The sequence below is a fragment of the Polypterus senegalus genome, chromosome 4, assembly GCF_016835505.1.
Source record: "Polypterus senegalus isolate Bchr_013 chromosome 4, ASM1683550v1, whole genome shotgun sequence".
Classification (NCBI taxonomy): Eukaryota; Metazoa; Chordata; class Cladistia; order Polypteriformes; family Polypteridae; genus Polypterus; species Polypterus senegalus.
This window is the reverse complement of record NC_053157.1, coordinates 39,485,547-39,506,349: the sequence shown is the minus strand read 5'-3', so window position 1 is coordinate 39,506,349 and position 20,803 is coordinate 39,485,547. Positions and strand designations below refer to the sequence as shown.

The following is a 20,803-nucleotide window of genomic DNA, read 5'->3' as shown; positions in this document are numbered from 1 at the left end:
TATAAGGAGGATATGCACTTATACATATTACTGCACTGAAGTAACATGAGGTGAGGATGATAGCTGAGCAGGGTAAATCCTTGTACATTTGGCCACGATTCAGATTTATTAGATCAGAGATGAAATTAGATTATGAAGTTTGTCATGGGGATAACATGAGTAAAAGTGAGAAAGAAAGTGGGCATCAATAGACAGCATTCTCTAGAGCTCTTCGAGTTGAAGGAATCTTGCTGGGTAAGAGGTTAGAAGTTTTTGTAGGAAAAATCCAGTTTTACATCACAGACTGGGATTGACTTTCAGGAAGGTGGACTAACTGGGTGAAACGAACTGCATTAAAACTACCACTATGTCTGGCTCTAGCTAGGTAATGCAAATACGGTGGAAAGACAGAATCTCGCCACAGCCACTTTACATTACAGCAGTCTTTCTTCACAACCAGCACTCTAAAATGATATCAGAGTGAAATTAAACAGGACTAATCATCCACATGGCATTGTCTTTTGAGGGGGAGGATTGTTACATGTGCAAGAGGCCTAGAGTAGGCAAGAAATACACTAAATAGTGACCAGCAAAGCAAGAAGTTAGTAGAATGCTGGCCTGAGAGTTGAGTATGGCAAGTGTCAAAATGAAGTTAAAAGCGTGTTTGTTTTGTTGTGATAGTAGTAAAATTTCTTTCATGGGTGAAGAGAAGAAAAATAATAATCTGAAGATCTTTCTATCTACCCTAACCCTAACCCTAAGCCTAACCCAAGCTATTAAAGGTGAATGAATATAGATGTGAAAAGGGTTGAGATGAGATAATTTCAAAAAGAAACTTGGACGGAGATAAATTACCAGAGTTTAATTCACTGGTTATTTATCTATGAACCTTTTACTTTGCTTATTACATTCAGGGTCAGGAAGTGGCATTGTCTATGCCAGAAGTATTGGATAAAAAATGGGAGCTAACACTAAAAATGGCATCAGGTCCTTTGCAGGGACCACTTCCAAAGGAGTGCTGAGGTTGCAGGAGGGATTATGTCTTAGTATGTAGTGGGCCCCAAAAGAGATAAGGAATGTGTATTTTCCAGTAAAAAAAAAAAAGTAAAATGTTCCCTAGGACACAACTAAGCACTCTACTCAATGCTGTGCAGTATTGGCTCACGCTCTGATGAATATAGCGATGCCACCATGAAGCAGTAGTTAAGCATGGAATCAGACAAATGGTTAATGTTGGTGTTATACTTAGTTTTCCATTACCCAATATAGTGTAAAGATGACCTGTGGGTTGTGGCACATTAATTACGGGATGGGTTCTACAATTGCAGAAGAACCTACAGTCATTAGGCAGAAGTCCAGGGTGGTGTCCCTAGATGCTCTAGACAGCAACTGTGACCCTTAAAGTGATTATTTCAGAAGTGGTTCCTAGCTAGGGTTTAAAAGCTATCTAAAATCACGGTTTGCTGTCAAGAGGGGTACAAGGTCCCCTTTATCTAGCAGTAGGAATAAAGAGGCCAGAGGTCAGTCAGAGAAAGAGAGAGACAAAGGAGGTAGTTACTTCTAACTGGTATTTTCAGTAGATAAGCACCCCACATGTTAGATAGGGGAGGAAAATCAATTTAGAAATACCTATGTTCAAACCCTTCCCCTTATTTAATTTTGGATAAATAAATCCTTTCCTCTGACACGCTGGTTCACCTGGCATTATTTTTGGGCTCAAGAGTGTCCAACTGAAATTCCCTCAGATTAAAATAACATTTTTCCTCTCATTCTTCTTCTTCCTCATTAAAAAGGAAATCATCTCTGAGCATTTTGTATTTAAAAACACCTGAAATTTCCACAGCACAGTACATGAACACATAAGTATTGCTATAACGCTTCTAGTTATAGTTAACACTTTAATTATTCTGACTTCCTTCAGATCTTTGTTTTGCCACTTTGTAATCAATACATTCCTACATAAAATATTAGTTTATTGGTCAAAATGATATGTCTACCATGAAGTTTGATCTTTTTTCTTTGTATTTATTCTTACTTTTATAATGTAAATTTCAGATGTTTGACTCGCTGATTTGGAGGGCATTCAGGGAGACATACTTGTAATTATTAATTTTAATGTTTCAAAATACATCTTATTAGGTAGTTAACTGTTCTTCTACTAGAAAAATCTCTCAGGTGTCAATTTCTTTTACCAAATAATTACAAGAAGCTGGATTCAAAGCATTTTTGTTTTATAATGTATTGTTTTTATCACAACAGATAAAGGCATCTTGTTTTTTATTTCAAGATCAGAAATTATTCTACACGTCACCACTAATCACTTTCAAACAGATCTGCTTATACAACAAAATATAAAGGCTACCCTGACATTTTCTGAAATAGCAAGTTGCAGGTTATGCTCCAATTAAAAGTATGCATCAGTGGCTTTTCATCACCTTGAAAGAGGAAATATATAATCTTGCAAGGATATAAAATGTATATTCTGTACTTGGAATGATTAATAATTACAGTATACTTATGACACAGAGATAAAAAATAAAATTAAATAATGAAATTAATTAGCATTATATACAGTATAGCCAAAAAAATAGTTGCCTTTTATAATATTTATAATTTTTAAAATGTTCCTGTTAGCTTTAGTTGAAATCTATAACAATGACCAAAATTTTACCATATAAAAACAGTATCAATAACACACTATACTGTTAGTCGTTTTTCATATAACTTATCTTGGTCCTTTTATGATAGTATAACAAAACACTTATATTACACTGTACAAAAGAATGCAATATGACACTGAAAGAAAAACAGCTCCATATAAACGACTGAAATAATTAGAAGCAAGTGAAAAGATATATATTAGGGATGTGGTTAATTTAGGAGTATAACAGTATGATAGTATTTAATGGTGCTGCCTTACAAGTCCAGAGCTATGAATTTGAATCAGGGCTGGATTACTGCATGAAGTTTACAAATTGTCACAATTTCTATGTGGGTTTATCTTTTTGATACTCTTCAGTATTTTAAAGGTCAAGCTGATTGGCAACTGTAAACCGACCATGTGTAAGTTAGAGTTCATTTGTGCATGAGCCTTGCAGTGATCTGACTTCCTATTGAGTGCTAGTTTTCCTCAGACATTCCTGAAACTGTACTAAAATATGTGGACTTGAAAACTGATGTTTAATCACGTTTATGTACATTATGTGTGTTTATACAATGGCATATTAATATTATTGTGGCTCTCATGTTTAGTAATTAAACCTGCTTTTATATTCTATAGTTTTAGAGATATCAGTATTGTGGAATTATTTTTCACATTTCAGCTATGAAAGTGAGGATTGTTACAATGATTCAATTATATCTATCTATTATATAAAAAAATCTTGGGTCGAGATGTGATCATCTCGGAGAGACACTTTGAAGTCCCACGAGACTACATGCACATCACGCCCTACTTACAAACAATTTCTCAGAGACACTTTAACGTCCGGCGAGACAAATGGACAGCTGCTGTACAGGCTTTTAAATGATTGACGTACAGCGCAACATGCAGAACACGCAGCTTGGTAGCAGCAGCTGATCCGCCCGCATGTCCTTAACACGCGTTCAGCCCCCCCCTCCCCCTTCACAACGCGAGCGGCAGAGACATGAAGTGAGGGATGGGGGGTGGGATGAGTGAAGCGAGCAGGGGGCTTTGCCCCTGCTCGCGTCTCTCATCAACCTCCTGGGTTTGGTCAACCGGATATACAATTTAAAGAGATTGTTTTCATTTTATTCATTTTCATTCATTTTTAATTTATTGATATTTGCCAGTAATAAAGCTGTAGTGAATGAGTTATTCCCCTTCCCCAGGGTGCAAGCTGTAAGCCTGCTGCTGCTTGTGCCGTGTTGCGTGATTTGCATGGGACTTCAAAGTGTCTTCTGTGCAAGCAGTCTCGTGGGACTTCAAAGAGTTTTCAGAGAATCACGTCCCGACCCAAGAATTTTTTATTATAATATATATATATATATAATTATTTTTAAGGTAAAAATCAGTCATTTACCCTTTTTGACACAGTTTTATGATATTTCCCAATTACTTATTCAAAATTAGCATGTATTTTAAGCTCTTCTTATTTTATTTATTTTAGTGTGATGGAGTATTCAAGCTTCAAACAAAGTGATATCAGCCTGTTTAAATTTGCTAGACCTTTAAATTGCAAAATGTGTTGTCGTACCCAGATGATGGTGGTCGCCCCCTCGAGGTCTGGAGGAGGTACAAACCCTCCTCCTGTCTTCTTGGGCGACCCAGCTGGGGGCCACGGGTAAAGAGCTGGGAAACTCGACCCTGTAGGGACCTGGGATTACCGCCAGGGGGACCCCAATACCTGGAAGACCCTGGACCTCAGCACTTCCGCCGCACCAGGAAGTGCTGGGGGGAAGAGAAACAGGGACACCCAGAGTGCTTCCAGGGAGACGGCCGGCACTTCCGCCAGACTGGGGCGTGTCAGTGGGAGACAGCCAGGAACACACCTGGAACACATCCGGGTGCTTATTTAATGGGGCCGCCTCCCTTCAGTGGGGGACAAGAGTCGGGTGGAAGAGTGACAAGGTCTTTGGAGGAGACAAGAGGCGGCCTGAAGAAGAGAGAGAAAAGGCAATGGATTGGCCTGGACTGAGGGGTATTGGGGAGTTTGTGAGTACTGAACTGTGATAAATAATGAAGAATAAACGAGTGCTGGGTGACATGAGTGTGTCTGCCTGTCTGTGTCCGGGGCAATGTTCACACTGTCCATGAAATGTCATCACCGCAATTTATTTAGTGTACCTGTGGTATAAGATCGTTGAGCTTTAATTTTGAGGCATGTGATTGAAGCATATGTAGTTCTTCATTTTAACAGAAACATAGAGGAAATTTACACATGTTATATTCATTAAATGAAAGATTATCCAGATAAAATAAAAATATGTAGGTTAATTTTTCTATAAACAGAAGTGTACAGTATAACTTTCCCATGTTGTAAATAGTTACTGTATATAAAGTATATTGTGTACCTGTTCAAAGAATGTTAAATGATTAAGTCACACTAATTTTAAATTTTTTTCACATTCGTACCTACCCTATGAAAAAAAAAATCAAAGATTGTGCAGTGCGAAAGGTTGGATTAACCTTGGATTAATGACTACTGGATTCTCTCTCTACAACTTACAAAAGTATTTCTGTTATGTTCTGATATCTCAATGTGTAGAAATATAGTAGCAGGCTTTACTGTCATGTACTAAATGCAAATGTATCAATTCTCACTTTTTGCTATTCAAGGTAGGTATTATTGGCACAGGTTCTATTGGAGATAACATTGGTCTACTAATGAACCTGGGAAAAGAAAAGAAATTGAGTGTGAAAAAAAAGTTCTATTCGACCTTCCATTTAATTAAACAACTTAAATTTTAAAGCCCGTCTTGGCAGCATTGGGCAGGAGAAAGCCTATCAGAAAGCATAATTATGTTCAATCCACAATTGCGCATTTACTTACTCATATTAAGTGCAAGGAAACCACAGTAGTCAGAGGAAGGTCAGACAAACATGGGCAAAATGTGCAAACTTGACAAAGGTCAGGTCCCACATTCTGGAGCTGTGAAGCTAACCACTGTGTAAAAATTATTCATCTGTTCAAATTATTATTTATATCTAATGTTAACTTAAGGTCAAAACTTAAAACAAATGTTGTTAATGAATCACTCTGCTGGTATAGTTTTAAGCCAGAACCCTTTTGGATTACATCTTTTATGTATGTATTAGTGAATATGAAGTAATGCTACATTTTAATCCTCACCATCCAGTCCAACGTTGTGTGAATTCTCTAACATTTTGCATTGTGACTGGAATTGAAAACATACCAGTTATAGAATGGCTTCCGCAAAGTGTTTATGTATGTGTGTGTTTGTGTGTGTGTGTCAATAGTGGCACCAGCACTTCAGGACAGGATGGACCGAATTCTTTTTACAAGTTGGCCTAATGTTGTTGTTATTACTGTTAAATATAGCATCACTTTAAATATATATAATTTTAAAAAATCCAGACATACCAATTTAAACAGGACCATTGTAGTTTTCTGTTGTTATTGTGAACATTTTCAATGTGTTTTTGTTCACTCTAGTTTTAGTCCATTTACAAATGGCTGTTTTGTGAAAATTTATTAACTGTCTACCATTTGTTGATCTTCATGTGCATCATGCATATCCAGTCTCTGAATCCAAGGGTGAATGTGTATTCAATTCGTTATCCCCGAAGTAGCTTCATATTTAGCAAAATATCTTATCACTTGTACCGGTGAGCCACCAAGCCCTTTGGTAATAGAAACTGAACACTTCTGCCAGTAAAATTAGTGGCTCATCAATATAAGACAATTCCATCAGCTTAGCCTTAGTCTTTTGACATCTGATGACAGAATTGCTGTCAAATTTTTAACAATCTATAGTTGTGTTTCCTGCACTGGTACTGTAGCAGTGGGGTTTTCTTTTGTCATTGAAGCATCACCAGCATTTTCACTGATGACATTAGAATCAGAATATTTTGCAGTTCTATTCATTTTATTTTACTACTAAAACTTGAATGAGCTGATTGTTGAGATATTTTCACCCTTATCTAATCTATGTTCATTTTTCTCTCCAACATGACATGCCTGCATAGTAAATACAGCCCTTTTACTACTTGCTAGCCACCTTTTAGTGTTAAATGTTCAGAGCAAATTACTGTGATTGTAATTGATACATTTTAAAGTCTCAGCCCTCCTCAGGTCCAATAGTGGCAATGCACATGGTGTTTGTGAATGGTTTTATCAAACTGGTTAGTTAAACAATCACTTCAGCACAAAAGTATACTATTGGAATGAATGGAAACAGAGAATAAGCATGCAATCTTTACACATTGAAAATGTGACCCTGGTACCGTAATGTTTCAATATACAGTATGTAGGGGAAAACATCTAGCCACATGTTGACACAATGAGAAACACAGGCATCAATATGAAAGTTGTCATAACTTGTTCAGGGATGCCTAAAATGTGTAAATTCATCATAAACTTGCAGAGAAAGTCTTGACCCTGCTTAACACATATATAAATGTTTTGCCCATTTCTACAGTAATATTAAGAAATTATTGACAAATGCAACCAACTATAGACGTTAATAAAATGCTAGAATATGCGTAAATAAAATCTTAATACCTATTTCTCTTCCTAGCAGCATAGGTCACAATACAAAAAACAGTCCAAGACTGGGTTTCAATGTATCTCAGGGCACATTCACTCATACAGTATATGGTCTTTTAAACATCAACAGTCATTCAGATATACACATGTTTAGAATGTGAGAGAAAATCACAGTATGAACAGAAAAGTAATAAAGGCTCTGGGGAATATTCTTACTCTATGCTTTCATTGCCTCAGCTGAGATTTGAACCCAGGACTCTGAAATTCTGTGGCTGCAGCTCTAACCAATATGCCTCTCTCCTCAGCTCAAACAATGCCAGCTGTATATTTCTTTCCGGCATTTTCTACAGTATTCATCACTGAGCAACTGAATTATAGATTAGTCTAGTCATATGACATCAACAAATAACAAAATGTATGCCATATAGTGAAATCAAACCTGATTTTTAAAAAGTCCTAAACCTGGATGGAAATGTGTAAAGAAACATGATGGAGCTCATTTTTTTCTAAGTAGGCACAGGTGCAAAGAAATCCCAGTAAATTTAGTGGTACAAAGAAAGACAAATCCTTAGGTAGAAACAGAACAGTCTTAATAATTCACTAAACGGGAAATAGCAGCCACTGCAGATGGTATGGGCAGCATGTGATGACTGCAGCAGAAATGCCTGAGTCATTTCTGGTGCAAAGATATGCTTCCATAGCTTGTGAAGTGATGCGAACAATCAGGAGAAAACAGAGAGGTTGATACAGTATGAACTGAGCATGACAGTTTAAGTAAAATAAAATACAGAGGACCACTCAGTTCTTAGGAGCATGGCGGAAAGCAAGAAATACATGATTTTAAAAACTGAAGAGTAATGTATATAAAAATATTAAAATATGTTACTAATGCTACTGCTTATAATTTAAAAAGAAAATAAGTCAAGTGAAAATGTATTGTAACTTTTTTAGGCATAGCAAATCAAGCTGCTGTTTTTTTTTTTTTTGTGCATCCATTTTCTAAACCTAGCTTTCCAGTATAAGGTGGCAGTGAGCGAAACCTATCCTGGAAGAAAGAGGGACAAGGTAGGAAGCAAATATGGCCAGGACATCAGTCTAACACAGGGGATGCTCACACATACACCCACACATACTGAGTAACTTAGAATCACACTGTTATAAAATATAAGTACAGTATTTTTTACTTAATTTGTGGCTAGTTTTTAATATACTTGTATTAAAATAACTGCAGGATATAAATTAACTATTGTTGATAATCTGTTGTTTATTTTTTGTTCACCTGGGCTACATTTCCCCTTTTCACCAAATCTTTATTTTCTCAATATATTGTTCTGACAGAGTCTGGATTTCTATGAAAGCTGTTTAAATAAAGCTTAAGCATATTCAATAAGTTGGATTTAAGATGTGTCGTCTCCAAATGCAGGAAGTCTGATGCACTTGTTTATGTGATCTGACTATCATACTCCTTAAAATAAAGGATTAGGGAGTATGTACTTGGTATCCACTTGAACACTTAATAATTCACAAAGTTTAACAAAAACTACTAAATTTAACATTAAACTCCAAGTGGCAATGGTTATGTAATAGGTTGGCCTACAAAAGCATCTTCATGAATAGTGTTCACACTTTACTAAAAAGAAAAACTCTTGTACCAAAAGTGCTTACGCAAGGCATGTCTTGATTAAAAACAAAGTGCGTCATTTACAACACTTATTCAGCTCACTGGGATTCAAGCACATCTAATTTTGTCTAAGGAGTTTTGGGTAAAGTCTTAGCAAAGCTACAAAAAGTGAAGTAGTGCAAAGCTTTAGAGTATATTTGTCTTATGTTTTTTTACTAATGTATTTATTCAGTCTCTAAGCCCGCCTATTGAATAAATACAGCACTGAGGACCAGGACCTATTCTAGTAGGATCAGGTAGAAGGCAAAAAAAAATCTTGGATAGGATGTCAGTTCATCACAGGGAATACTCATTCACACTGGGCCAATTTAAGTTACAAACTAGTTCAGCACAAGTCTTTGGCATACGTGGTTTACCAGAGAAAAATCTATGCAGACATGGGAGAAACTGAAAACTCTTTATAGACATTGGACGAGGATTTTAATCCAACCTCCAGGAAGTTGGAGAAAGAAATAGACCACATTTTCTATATATCCAATTCAGTGTTTCAATTTTTAAGAAACTAAGCACTTATGAGGAGAAGCTGTGTAAACATTAGCAGAAAGTACATGTTCCACATAGACAGTGTCTTGGCAGGAAACTGAACCCATGCCATAAAACCTTTGAAACACCTGTTCTATCCTCTATGCCTTCACCTGTTTATACAAATAATGATCAAATTAGCTTAGTCCCTAGAATTTGGAGATTTATACCTCTTTTTTAAAATTGCAGCATATTAAAATATATTAATAATTTAAAAATGTTAGTGCAGTAGTATCCACTACTATTTCTAAGCTCCTTCATTTTGCATTCAAATTCCACACCCTGCTGCTCCCTGCGTCTCTGTAGGCTTTCCTCTAGGTTATGCAGTTTTCATCCAAAATCCCAAAGGTGTGTGTGTTTTAGGTTAACTAGTGATTTGGAATTGGCTTATGTGTTTAAAAGTGTGAGAACTGCACAAATCTGGAGTCCAGGATTTTTACTTGTCTAGTAGCTTGTATACTAAAACAGACTGCATCACCCTATGACCCTAACCTGGACTGTATAGGTTTGAGAATGTTATGATATGTAATTTTAAGTAGCTTATTGGATGCTTATTCATTTAAAAAATTAAAGTCTAGCTGGATGGTAAAAGAAATGAAACTGAATAATGCTGAAATATCAAGAGGTTAACAGGAAGGCAAATGCAGCCACTCAAGGTCTGGGGTTCAGGTTCAAATGTGTAACAGAACATTTTCAAAAAGGTAAAAACTCATTTTACTGGATCAAGGACTTGTGTGCATACAGTAAATCCTGTACTGTGTGATAATTATTCCTTTCAGGAAAATACAAGTTCCATTACACTGTGAACAGTTTGTCACCGGTACGATGTTAGCTGCAGTCATGACTCTGCAGCACCTCTAGGATTTCAGGGTAAATTTGGAAGGTACAAAGCCATTTAGGTATTCTCTACCAGCAGATACATGAAACACTCTGGAACAGGAGAGGAAAAAATGTCTTTAATGAAAAGGTGGCCAGACAGGGTCATAGAGTGAGGAATTGTATTATTCTGGACAAATTCTAGAAAAAATACATAAAAGTAAACCCAAGATTAGATAGACAGAACTTTATTTGTCCCCAGGGTGAAATTTGGCTTCTTGCAGAAACTGTTTTAGATAGATAAATAGACAGATAGATAGATAGATAGATAGATAGATAGATAGATAGATAGATAGATAGATAGACAGTATACACACATTATAGTTTAAACACACACCAGAAAGACTAAAAGGAAGAAAATTAAAAAAAAGGAAAAACTTCTGATTAGGCAGTCAAAGCCATAGTGAGGCATTTTGCCTATATATGCTTTAGGTATGAAGGAGCCCCAGTAGCATTTAGAGGTGGTCACTGTAGGTTGCTGCCCCTTCTTAACCAGTTTAAAAAGTTTAGAATAACAGCTGCATTTATTCATTTTATTCTGATTATGATTTTGAATACAATTCAACTCTGCTTCCTTTTAATCTTCAGTTTTTATTCATTTTAGGAGATTAAGCACTTGCCGCAATCGGATTCAAATTTCCATGTATTTTTTTTTTATCATGTCTGAAATTTATTTCAGTGGGCGATTATTTAATCTTATGAAATATATGTAGCTAAAAGATTCTTTGTTGTACTGAATACTGTTGCACACACAAGTAAGAATTTTGCTATACTCTGTGCACATGACAATAATGATCCTGTAATAACCCTGCAATATGCTGCATCTTTGTTATCTAGGAATTACTTATTACATAATGATGGGTCGAAATCACCATGGAGGTAAATTATCGATTTCTAAACATTAAAATGCTACTTAAGATGGAGGCCATTTTAGTAGTAAAATCTAATTTTTGTAACATTCCACAAAGATCATCAAAAATAAAATACTCTGACTGAAAATTGATCAATCAGACCAATATAATATGTTGTGTCCATATTCACCTAATGTCAATATTTTAAAGTTACACTTTAAACCATATCAGTAGGCCTCTGGTTCCATACTATTATAATGCTTTACTGTGCAGTTCGCTCAGCCACCAAGGTAACTATTCAAGTGATTTATGGGAGGAACAATATGTCTAATATTGAAGGAGGATGCAGTGATAGAGCTCCTTAAATTTAAATGCACAGATATATATTTACTATACAAATTATTAAGAACACTATACTAATATTATGTAGGACTTTCTGTTGCTCTGGAAAATCCTCAGTTCTTTTTGGCATGGATTCCATAAATATGGAGGAAGCACATTTACATTGTAACTGTGTTTTCCTGCAGTCACAGTACTCCAGTTTTCCACTCACATCACAAAAGATGTACAAATTAGGTTAACTGTCAAATTTAATCTGGCCTAAGGTGAGTGAATGTATGAGTGTGTAATCAGCCTGGCCCGGGATACATTTGATAAAGTTAGCTCATGTTATAGAAGGGGCAGCAACTTGCAATAAAGAGTAGTGTAGCTCTTGGGGGTCTTGTTCAGAAAGTGGATACCATCTCCTTCTTGTCATTTGTTTTAGACTGACCTACCCCTACTACAAACCCTGAACTTAAGGTTCGTGGGGGTAAGGCTTGAGTACACCAGGGTCCCTAATCTTAAAAATTTTGAGTATGTGCCTAATCTTAAAATAGTGTAAGGGTGCCTAATCTTAAGTGGTGTCCGCTTTCTGAACAAGAGCCGCTCTTGGTAAATGGGTTTGATTCTCAGTATGTGGATTTTGCACATTTCTCTCTTGTTTGTGTGCAATCTCTCTACATACTTTAATTTCCATAAATATCCATAGAATAAAGACCAGTGCCTATTCTTATAGACTAATTATCCTGAATGTATTCAATCTCAAACAAAGAAGGTGACATGTGAGCATTCATATCTTCAAAATTTCCAATGACATTAATGTTAATTTAACACATCTTTCTCATTTATGTGAAAAATGGACTATTTATAACCAAAAGTGGAAATTAAAAGCAAACAAATTCAAGAAAAAAAATGCAACAACTTTTTCACAGTGGATTATGGAAATCTGGAATAAACTATTGAGTCAAATAAGTGAAGCATAAACTCAATAGCTTTCAAAGTGAGCTTAAAGGCAACGTATCTATTTGCTTAACAAACAAGCATCATGAATTGATTGTTCTCTTCTTGTCTGTACAATTTATGAGCATAAGTTCTTCTTATATTCCCAAATGAATGTGCATGGTTTGTTAACTGGGATATATAAACTGCAAGTGTGGATGCATTGACAAGTGAGCCTTGTACCCTGTGCTCCTGGTATAAGATCCAGTTCTCCACAACCCTATAATGGCAAAAGCACATTTAAAAATTGGTAGACAATATATTATATTCTGATGGTGTAAATATATACCAGTCAACACCAAGACATATTTATTGCTCCTATAATTAATCATTTTTGTTAGATGGGAAAAATTTTTAATGCATTTTAAAGAATAAGTTAAAAGTCACAGAGAGCCTAATTCTTGCACAGGCAATGAAAGGCTAAAGCATGTTTAGGAGTTCACTAGGAGATGCAGATCTACCTTAACTCAGAAAAAAATGAATTTTTCTTCATGCTGTTAAATAGGGAAATATTCTGAAATATTAAAAAAGACAAGCAATGTGATTCTTTTACTAGGTTCCGTTATAAATTGTGCTTTGTCACTTTTGTCTGTGATAGGTGCTTTATAAATAAATTCTTACTTACTTATTACTGTTTTCCATGTTTTATTTTTACTAGAAAAGGTGAAATCTTTCTTGAACATATTTGTGCTATGAGATATGCTTAAAATTTACCAGGCAGTCTCTCAACATATTACTTGTCCAAAGTATGAAATTCTTCTATTTTTTTATGCTTTATACTGAAGAATTCAAATGAAAAAAAAGTATACTTTTATAAGGAGTCCATGCCATTTAGCTTCACATACAGTACATGTGCCCCTTTTTGAAAGCTAATTAATTTTGAGCGATTTGGTTTTTATATACAACTGGGTGCTGCTGATCAATAAAGAAATACAAATATGTTGTAACAATTTAACCAAATTATTTAATAATTCTGTAAAGAGGAAGCAATTTGTTCTCCACTACAGTTTAATACAAAATAGCCATATTAGAAATCCAGGGTTGGAAGAAACTATACCCAGGTGTATTTCAGAATGAGACTGAGGCGCATGCAGATGAGATGCTTTATTATAGCGACCGAAGACAGAAAATCACAGGCTGCTGCTTCTGCATTTAGCATGCATTCAACACACAGAGCACATACAGCAAGAACTCAGCAAGATGCAAACTGTATAAAAATGAACATCAAACTCACCAATCCGATCAAGTCTGTCAATGGCAACTGTTTCAAAGGCTCTGCGCATCATTGGGTATTCTTCAAGAACTTCATTAAAGTGGTCCACGGAGAGAGAGTATAAGCGACAGTATGTATCAGCTCTCACACTGGCAGTGCGTCGCCCTTTTGTCAACAGGCAAATCTCTGTACGTGTACACATGCACATAAAGGAGACAGAATTACAGATAGGTTAGTACATTAGAGAGAGGATATGAAAAAAGTGGAAATACATGCTAAAAACAAAAGTCAAATAATTTTGGTGAAAATTATTGGCAACATTTCAGAAAGGGCTTTAAGAGCTTGATGTACTGTATCTATTAAATACTTTTTTCTATATTAGACATAACCTAAATAAATAATAATGCATCAAAAGTAGTCCTTATGCTGAGATGTCATAGGTGTATTAAAGGTCTTACTAAGATCAAAGTTTTTGTTAAGATATGTAACATATCAGTAACTGACTAATAGAGGTGCCATGTTAGCCTCTGTCCCAAAGTGTTACTAAATAATTTTAGTCATGTTTGTAAACAGATTTTACTCAACATTGCTAATAAGACATTTTAAAACTACTTAATCAAACACGCAGTTAGTCAGATAATATACATTTAAAAAATGCAATTGATTGTCATTGTAGATCATCTAGTTTTTATTTACCTTTATGTAGATAAAATGAGGTTTGAAAGTGAACATATTCCAATTTGACTAACACATACAGTAAGCCAAAGTTATGCTGAATGCCTAATAATTTCTTCTAAATCCAAACTCTCACAGTGCATATTTCAAATGTACAGCATTATAACTGAAGTTACATCATTTCAGATCTGTTTGGCCTAAAACATTTAAATGTTAATTGGTGGCTTTCTTTTGTGCAACCCTTTTACCAGGAATGTTGGTATTAAAATGAAAGCAGATGGTGCTGCCTCCATTTAAAACTCTATTCATTGCTTCCCTCACACAAATACTGTATATTTTACTACTGAGATCATTTGAAGTTGAGTTTCTCACTCTGAAAGATATGGCGAACTGCCCAACCAGATGCCCTATCAGCATTAAGGGAGCCACACATTCTCCAATTAGCATCAGCTGTCCAAAGAGATTATTCAGCCTCAGTATTCAAATCCTGGATACATGTTTGCCTTGCCTCTGTTGAATTGGGAAATTGACTGTACCCTTTTACAGTTTGCTGTCTGCTAAACTTCCCCATTGGACAAATAATGATCTATCTATCTATCTATCTATCTATCTATCTATCTATCTATCTATCTATCTATCTATCTATCTGTCTGTCTATCTATCTGTCTGTCTGTCTGTCTGTCTGTCTGTCTGTCTATCTATCTGTCTGTCTGTCTATCTATCTACTGTATCTATCTATCTATCTATCTATAGCACGCTGTCAATAAACATAAATGAAGTGAGCTTGAAGATTTAGCTTGGGTCATTAAACATGTTTCTGCATAAATACCAAACTCAACTATGTTTTCTTGCATGTAACATGATATAATATTATATTGTCAAACCGATTTAGTCCATTTCAGGACTGTAGGTGAACTAGCACCAACCCAAAGCATCTGCCATTATACAGAAACCAGACCTGGGTACAGCTCACTCACAGGAAATCACCTAACATATTTTGTCAGAATGTTTGAGGAAAACAGGAGTACTAAGAGAAATACCAGAGCAGATGTAGGAGAACATACAGACTCCAGATGGACAGTAATAACCATTTTATCCAAGTTATGCAGTATTAAATAATATTGGCTGTTTGTTTTTTGGTTAATTAATTTTTGCCATGGTGTTGGTTCTTTTGAAATTATTCCTACTGAATAAATGCATCTTTTTTTTCTTGTTTGTTTTTTTAGATTCACTAAAAAAAATCACAGTTATGCAATTACCCTTTCTTTACCTTCCCTTTTAGGCCTCTTTACCAGTTGGCTTAGGTTGGAGGTGGGGCTGCAACAATGATACTATCCTGTAGTATCATAGAAGGGCCAATTTCCCTAATCAAACCAGCAGGTACCCTTTCTCTGACAGAAAGGCTAATCCGTTACACAGCAGCAGGTGCATCTGAACTCTGCCAGCAGCCCTGTAACACAAACTGATTAACTTGAGGCTAAAAAGGTTAGGCGAACTAGTCTAGATCAATTAAAGTATTGTATTACTGTCTTTGAAATTCAAGGGTCAGGTTGACTGTATTTATAAAGGCACATTGGTGTCTTCAGAAGTTCAACCATTGTGAATACTAATAGAAGTAATTTGAAGAGCCTAACTTTCATGCCCCAAGTTTTATTCCACCTCCACTTAACTGAAGGAAGCTGATTTAAACCTTTGTGCAATTTCTCATTTTGTCCATCACCTTTGTCACAGACGAATAAGGGTTTGAAACTAAATTTTTTGACATGCAATGTATACAGCGTGGTGCCACTTCATTAAGTACTCCCACCACCTTCACACAAATTCTGGATTTGTTACGTGATGGCAGTCTGCTGTACAGATTTGTCTAGACTGGAACATCTAGCTATCCAGCTGGGTGGAAAATGAGTGACCTTAGTAACTTTCAGCATGGCACGATAATTAACACTAAGTGTATCAATTGTAGTATGTCCAAAATGGCTGTCTTTATGGGCTTTCCATACAGAACTGTTTCAAGGTTTTGCCTAAAATGGCATAAAAAGCAAGAAAAAAAAGCAGTGATAGAAGATTCTATGTAAATAAAAACAGCATGCGAATCATGGGTTCAAAGAAGAATGGTGAGATTCAGACAGATAGGCCACAACTAGGCAAAACAATTTTGAATTCTACAGTAGTGATAGAATGTCATCTTAGATTGCACTGTTTATCGAACTTTGTCCCAGATCATGTCTGGTGTTGATGTTCTAACAAAAATACAATAACATGCATCTCCAGTGAGTACAGTAGCATTAACACTGGACCACTGATAAGTGAAAATATTTGCTTGGTCAAACAAATCCAGTTTTGTTTGAATCATGTTGATAGAAGGATCAGAACTTGCCACAGGCAACAGGCCCGCTGTGGCAGTGTGTTGGTGTTAAAAACGTTTTTCTGGCACATATTAGGTCCCTGGTTCAAGTTTTAAAATATATGAATGGCAAAGCATATCTGAATATCTTTGTTGATAAAGTTTCATCCTTCATGGCAAGAGTTTATCCCCACTCAGACAGACAATTAGAGCATGGTAAGGCACCATGTCACAAGACAAGTATTGTCACTGAATAGTCCTGGGAACCTGACAGCGTATTTTTAGTGCTTCTGGCACCTGCAGAAACCCCAGATCTTAACCCTATTGAGCATGTTTGTGATGAGGTGGAACCGGCTTTTTGCAGCAAGATTGTGCTGCCATCCAATTTTTCAGTTATGCAACACATCCATTTCTGAATGGCACAACTTTCTGAACAATCCATCCAGTATCTTACAGATCCATGTGCAAACAAAGCCATGTTATACTGAAGGCCAAGGAAGGTGCAACACAGAAATGGATAGGTCTAATTCATTAACTGGTATCTCAGGTTATGTGTACATATGAATATATAGTCGCAGTTCACACTGCCTCCCCATGATGCAAGAATCAGAAGCAGAGTGAAAATAGTAAAGGAAAGCATTAAGAACTCCACAGGTCTCCAACATTGCTCTTCTTTCTTTTATAGGGAGGATCAAAATCAATGAAATAGAAACATGCTCTAGATTTACACTGGAAGTGCTGGAAGAGTGCACATCCCAGTAAAACTAACAAAAATGACTGAACATTTTTTTTCCAGTCAGGAGACCCAAGAAGGGAACAAAACCAAGTTGAAAGTAGCAAAAGTTCAAGTGTACATCACGCCACAGGAATGAGGGACCCTGCTTGTGCTTGCTCCAGAACTTTTATGAAAATTGAAATATAAATTAGGCCCGTAATCATTTATTACTCATCATTTATATCAACTTTTAACTTTGATCAATTCAGCTCTCTAAACTTTAAAATTGGAGAGAACAAGTAACAAGGACACAAAAATCCTAGTGTTCTTTTGTATTGAAATGCCTTTGTTTTCTGGTTATACTGTATATATAACACAAACACAATAAAAACAAAATAAGATTGAGAATACAATGTACCACTATATGTACGATGTAACACTATAATAAAATTTAATTTTTGAAACTGAGCAAAAAAGCTTTCTAAAAAGCATTCACAGGACTACACTCCTTTGAAGTTAAAGTGCACAAAGATATATTTGATATTGTAAAACCTTTCATCTTCTGATTTAGACTAAACCAGAACAAAACAAAAAGTACAAAACGCAGGTCACTGCCTGGTAGTACATTGCGTACTTACTCTCTCTGAGCAACATAACGATTTAAAACCCTTGGAGATATTTTGTGATTTTGTTTCTAGCTATCAAGAAACTGAAATTTACTGCAAATTATAGTGCAGAAGATACACTCAGATACTACAGTTTATAAGTGTAAAAGTATGGCAAGATTTATTTTTTAACAGAGGAAACTCAGTCTGGTAAATTTCCGTCCAAACTACTAATGACTCCAAAGTTCTTGTGTACTTCATTAAGGACATGAGTCTGAAGAGCATAATACTTCATGCATCAGTCCTTACTGTAACAATGTGGCAATTAGATACTGTCACATTTATTGAGAATCCTTTGTACAGGACACATAACCATCTGTCATGATTGTCACTCTCTCAACTTTCTTTAATTCATCATTTACATCAGAGACTTGGTATGAATTTCTTACTAAAAACTGTCTGGATGGTCAAGTATATTATTTTAGGCTCCAACATATGCAGTAGCTTGTGATAGCCTTCATTTTGTATGATACTTCAAGGACTGCAAATAATATATGCAATGGCAGACATTACAGTCAAGGATCTTTTTGAAGAATGTCTAAACATTTGGGTTTTATCTCATTTTTTTGGAAATTCAAAATATACTTTCACGCTGATGATTTGTACATGAATGTATGGTACATGGAATGAGAGGCTGTGAGAATGCATATAACCTAGTATGAGTGATGATGACACAAAAGAGACAGAAATGTAAACAATAAACAAAATATCACACGCATATACACACACAATGTATGGTGGGTAAATAAAGACTACATCCCTTTTCAGAAGGTGCATGACACTAAGAAAAAAGGTTTGTTCCTCTTTTTCCTACAATCAAAAAACATTTCACGGGGCATAATTACTTTTTCACATGATGGCAAACACAGTAACACACATTTATTAAAATAAAATTCTGAGATATTCACAAAATAATTACTTTTACAGTAAAATAAATTATTTGTATAAGTAAACACCACTCCTCTTACAATTGCATTTTCAAATTTGCTCAGGTATGACCAATCATCTTATGGATCACACAACACAATCTTCTGAATATAATCAATTGTAGTAACTTTGATTAGATTAGAATAAAAGTAGCTCTTTCTAGAGGAATCCACTGCTTAAAAGTATATTTCAAAGGAAATAATCCAATTCAAATTTTTGGGGTAAAGTTATGAAAAGGCACAAGCGAGGAGATGAGTAGAAAAGAGTTTTAAAGACTTTAACTATCTACGGAGCACTATCAAAACCAGCATTGAGAAGTTGTAAAGCATCTAGCACCATCCAGGTCTCACTTAGTGCTGGACATACTTTCAATCGAGATTTCCAAGCAAGAAGGAGACTGAACAGAAATGCTACCAAGTGGCCAATAGCAACTTTGAAGAAGCTATTGAACTTTATCATAAAGTCTGGTCATTGTGAACATATGACAATATCGTGTGGTGGTGGTAAAAAAGGAATTATTTTAAAAGCAACATTGTGACTGATCAAATAAGGCCAAAACTTGAGCTCCCACCATCTTTTTTAACATTATTTATTATTAAAACCTGAGATTTACATGAAATTGACTGTGAATATGTATTTGTAAATATGACCCAAATAGAAAGTAAATTATAAAACATTAAGAAATAAAATTTAAAAAAGGTTAATGTCAACAGTTTTTATGTATTCATCCCCTCTGTTCAGTACTTGGTTGAATCACTTCTTACAGGTATTACAGTAAGTTGCCCTTCTGAATAAGTCTCTATTAATTTTGAACAATGTTATAGAGCAATATTTGACCATTCTTCCTTGCAAAATTGCTTCAGCTTTGCCTGATTATTTGAGGAGTGGTGGTGGCCAACAATTTTAAGGTCTTGTCACAAATGTTCAATAGGACTAAGGAACTGACTCTCACTGGGCCACTGAAGGACACTGATTTCCTTTATTTTAAGCCATTCCATTTTTGTTGTGGAAGTGTGATTTGGCTCATTGTCCTAAGCTTTCAGGGAGGGGGAATCAGGTTTTCCTCCAGGATTAATCCGCATTGTGCAAAATTCATCTTCATCAGTTCTGACAAGGTTATCGGTTTCTGCTCCTAAAAAGGATTACCACAGCATAATGCTGCCACCACAACATACTACAGTGAGGATGGTGTACCTGGCTTATTAGTGGTCAAGCTAAAATTTTCCACTTTCTGCCCCATCTTGGCAATATTCTGGGCTGACCTTGGCAGTGTGCTTTTAGATTCATATTTTTACAAGATACACAGGATGGAAAGCACTAAGCTCTGAGGTGTCTCAGTGTCTTTGAGATTTTGTAGAATTTCCCAGATCTGTGTTTCTCTGTAATTATATTCTTGACTATAGATGCACAAATCCTGTGAAGTTTGCTTCAGAGTGAAATTGAAGATATGTTTTGAAAGTTTGACAAACTCAGTGAAATGCATGGAAATCAAAAGGGAAGAGGAGGTCAAATTGGTTTGAGTGGATTTTAATTGTGCAATTTCTCATAAGTTCCTCAGAGAGCTATATCTATACTAATAAAAGGCAAAGCCCTCACTCACTCACTCACTCACTCACTCACTCACTCACTGACTCATCACTAATTCTCCAACTTCCCGTGTGGGTGGAAGGCTGAAATTTGGCAGGTTCATTCCTTACAGCTTCCTTACAAAAGTTGGGCAGGTTTTATATCGAAATTCTACGCGTAATGGTCATAACTGGAAGCTGTTTTTCTCCATTTACTGTAATGGAGATGAGCTTGAACGCCGTGGGGGCGGAGTTTCGTGTGACATCATCACGCCTCCCA

General features: G+C 35.8%; 1 protein-coding gene across 2 annotated transcripts in view; it reads right to left on the bottom strand.

Annotated features, from left to right (window-relative positions):
• Positions 1 to 20,803, bottom strand: part of LOC120527272 (potassium/sodium hyperpolarization-activated cyclic nucleotide-gated channel 1) — a 346,712-nt gene that overhangs the window by 56,977 nt on the left and 268,932 nt on the right. For both annotated transcript variants that reach the window (XM_039750499.1, XM_039750500.1), the window contains exon 7: positions 13,654 to 13,818. In XM_039750499.1, the coding sequence (XP_039606433.1) occupies positions 13,654 to 13,818 (165 nt within the window). The remainder of the gene's footprint in view (positions 1 to 13,653; positions 13,819 to 20,803) is intronic.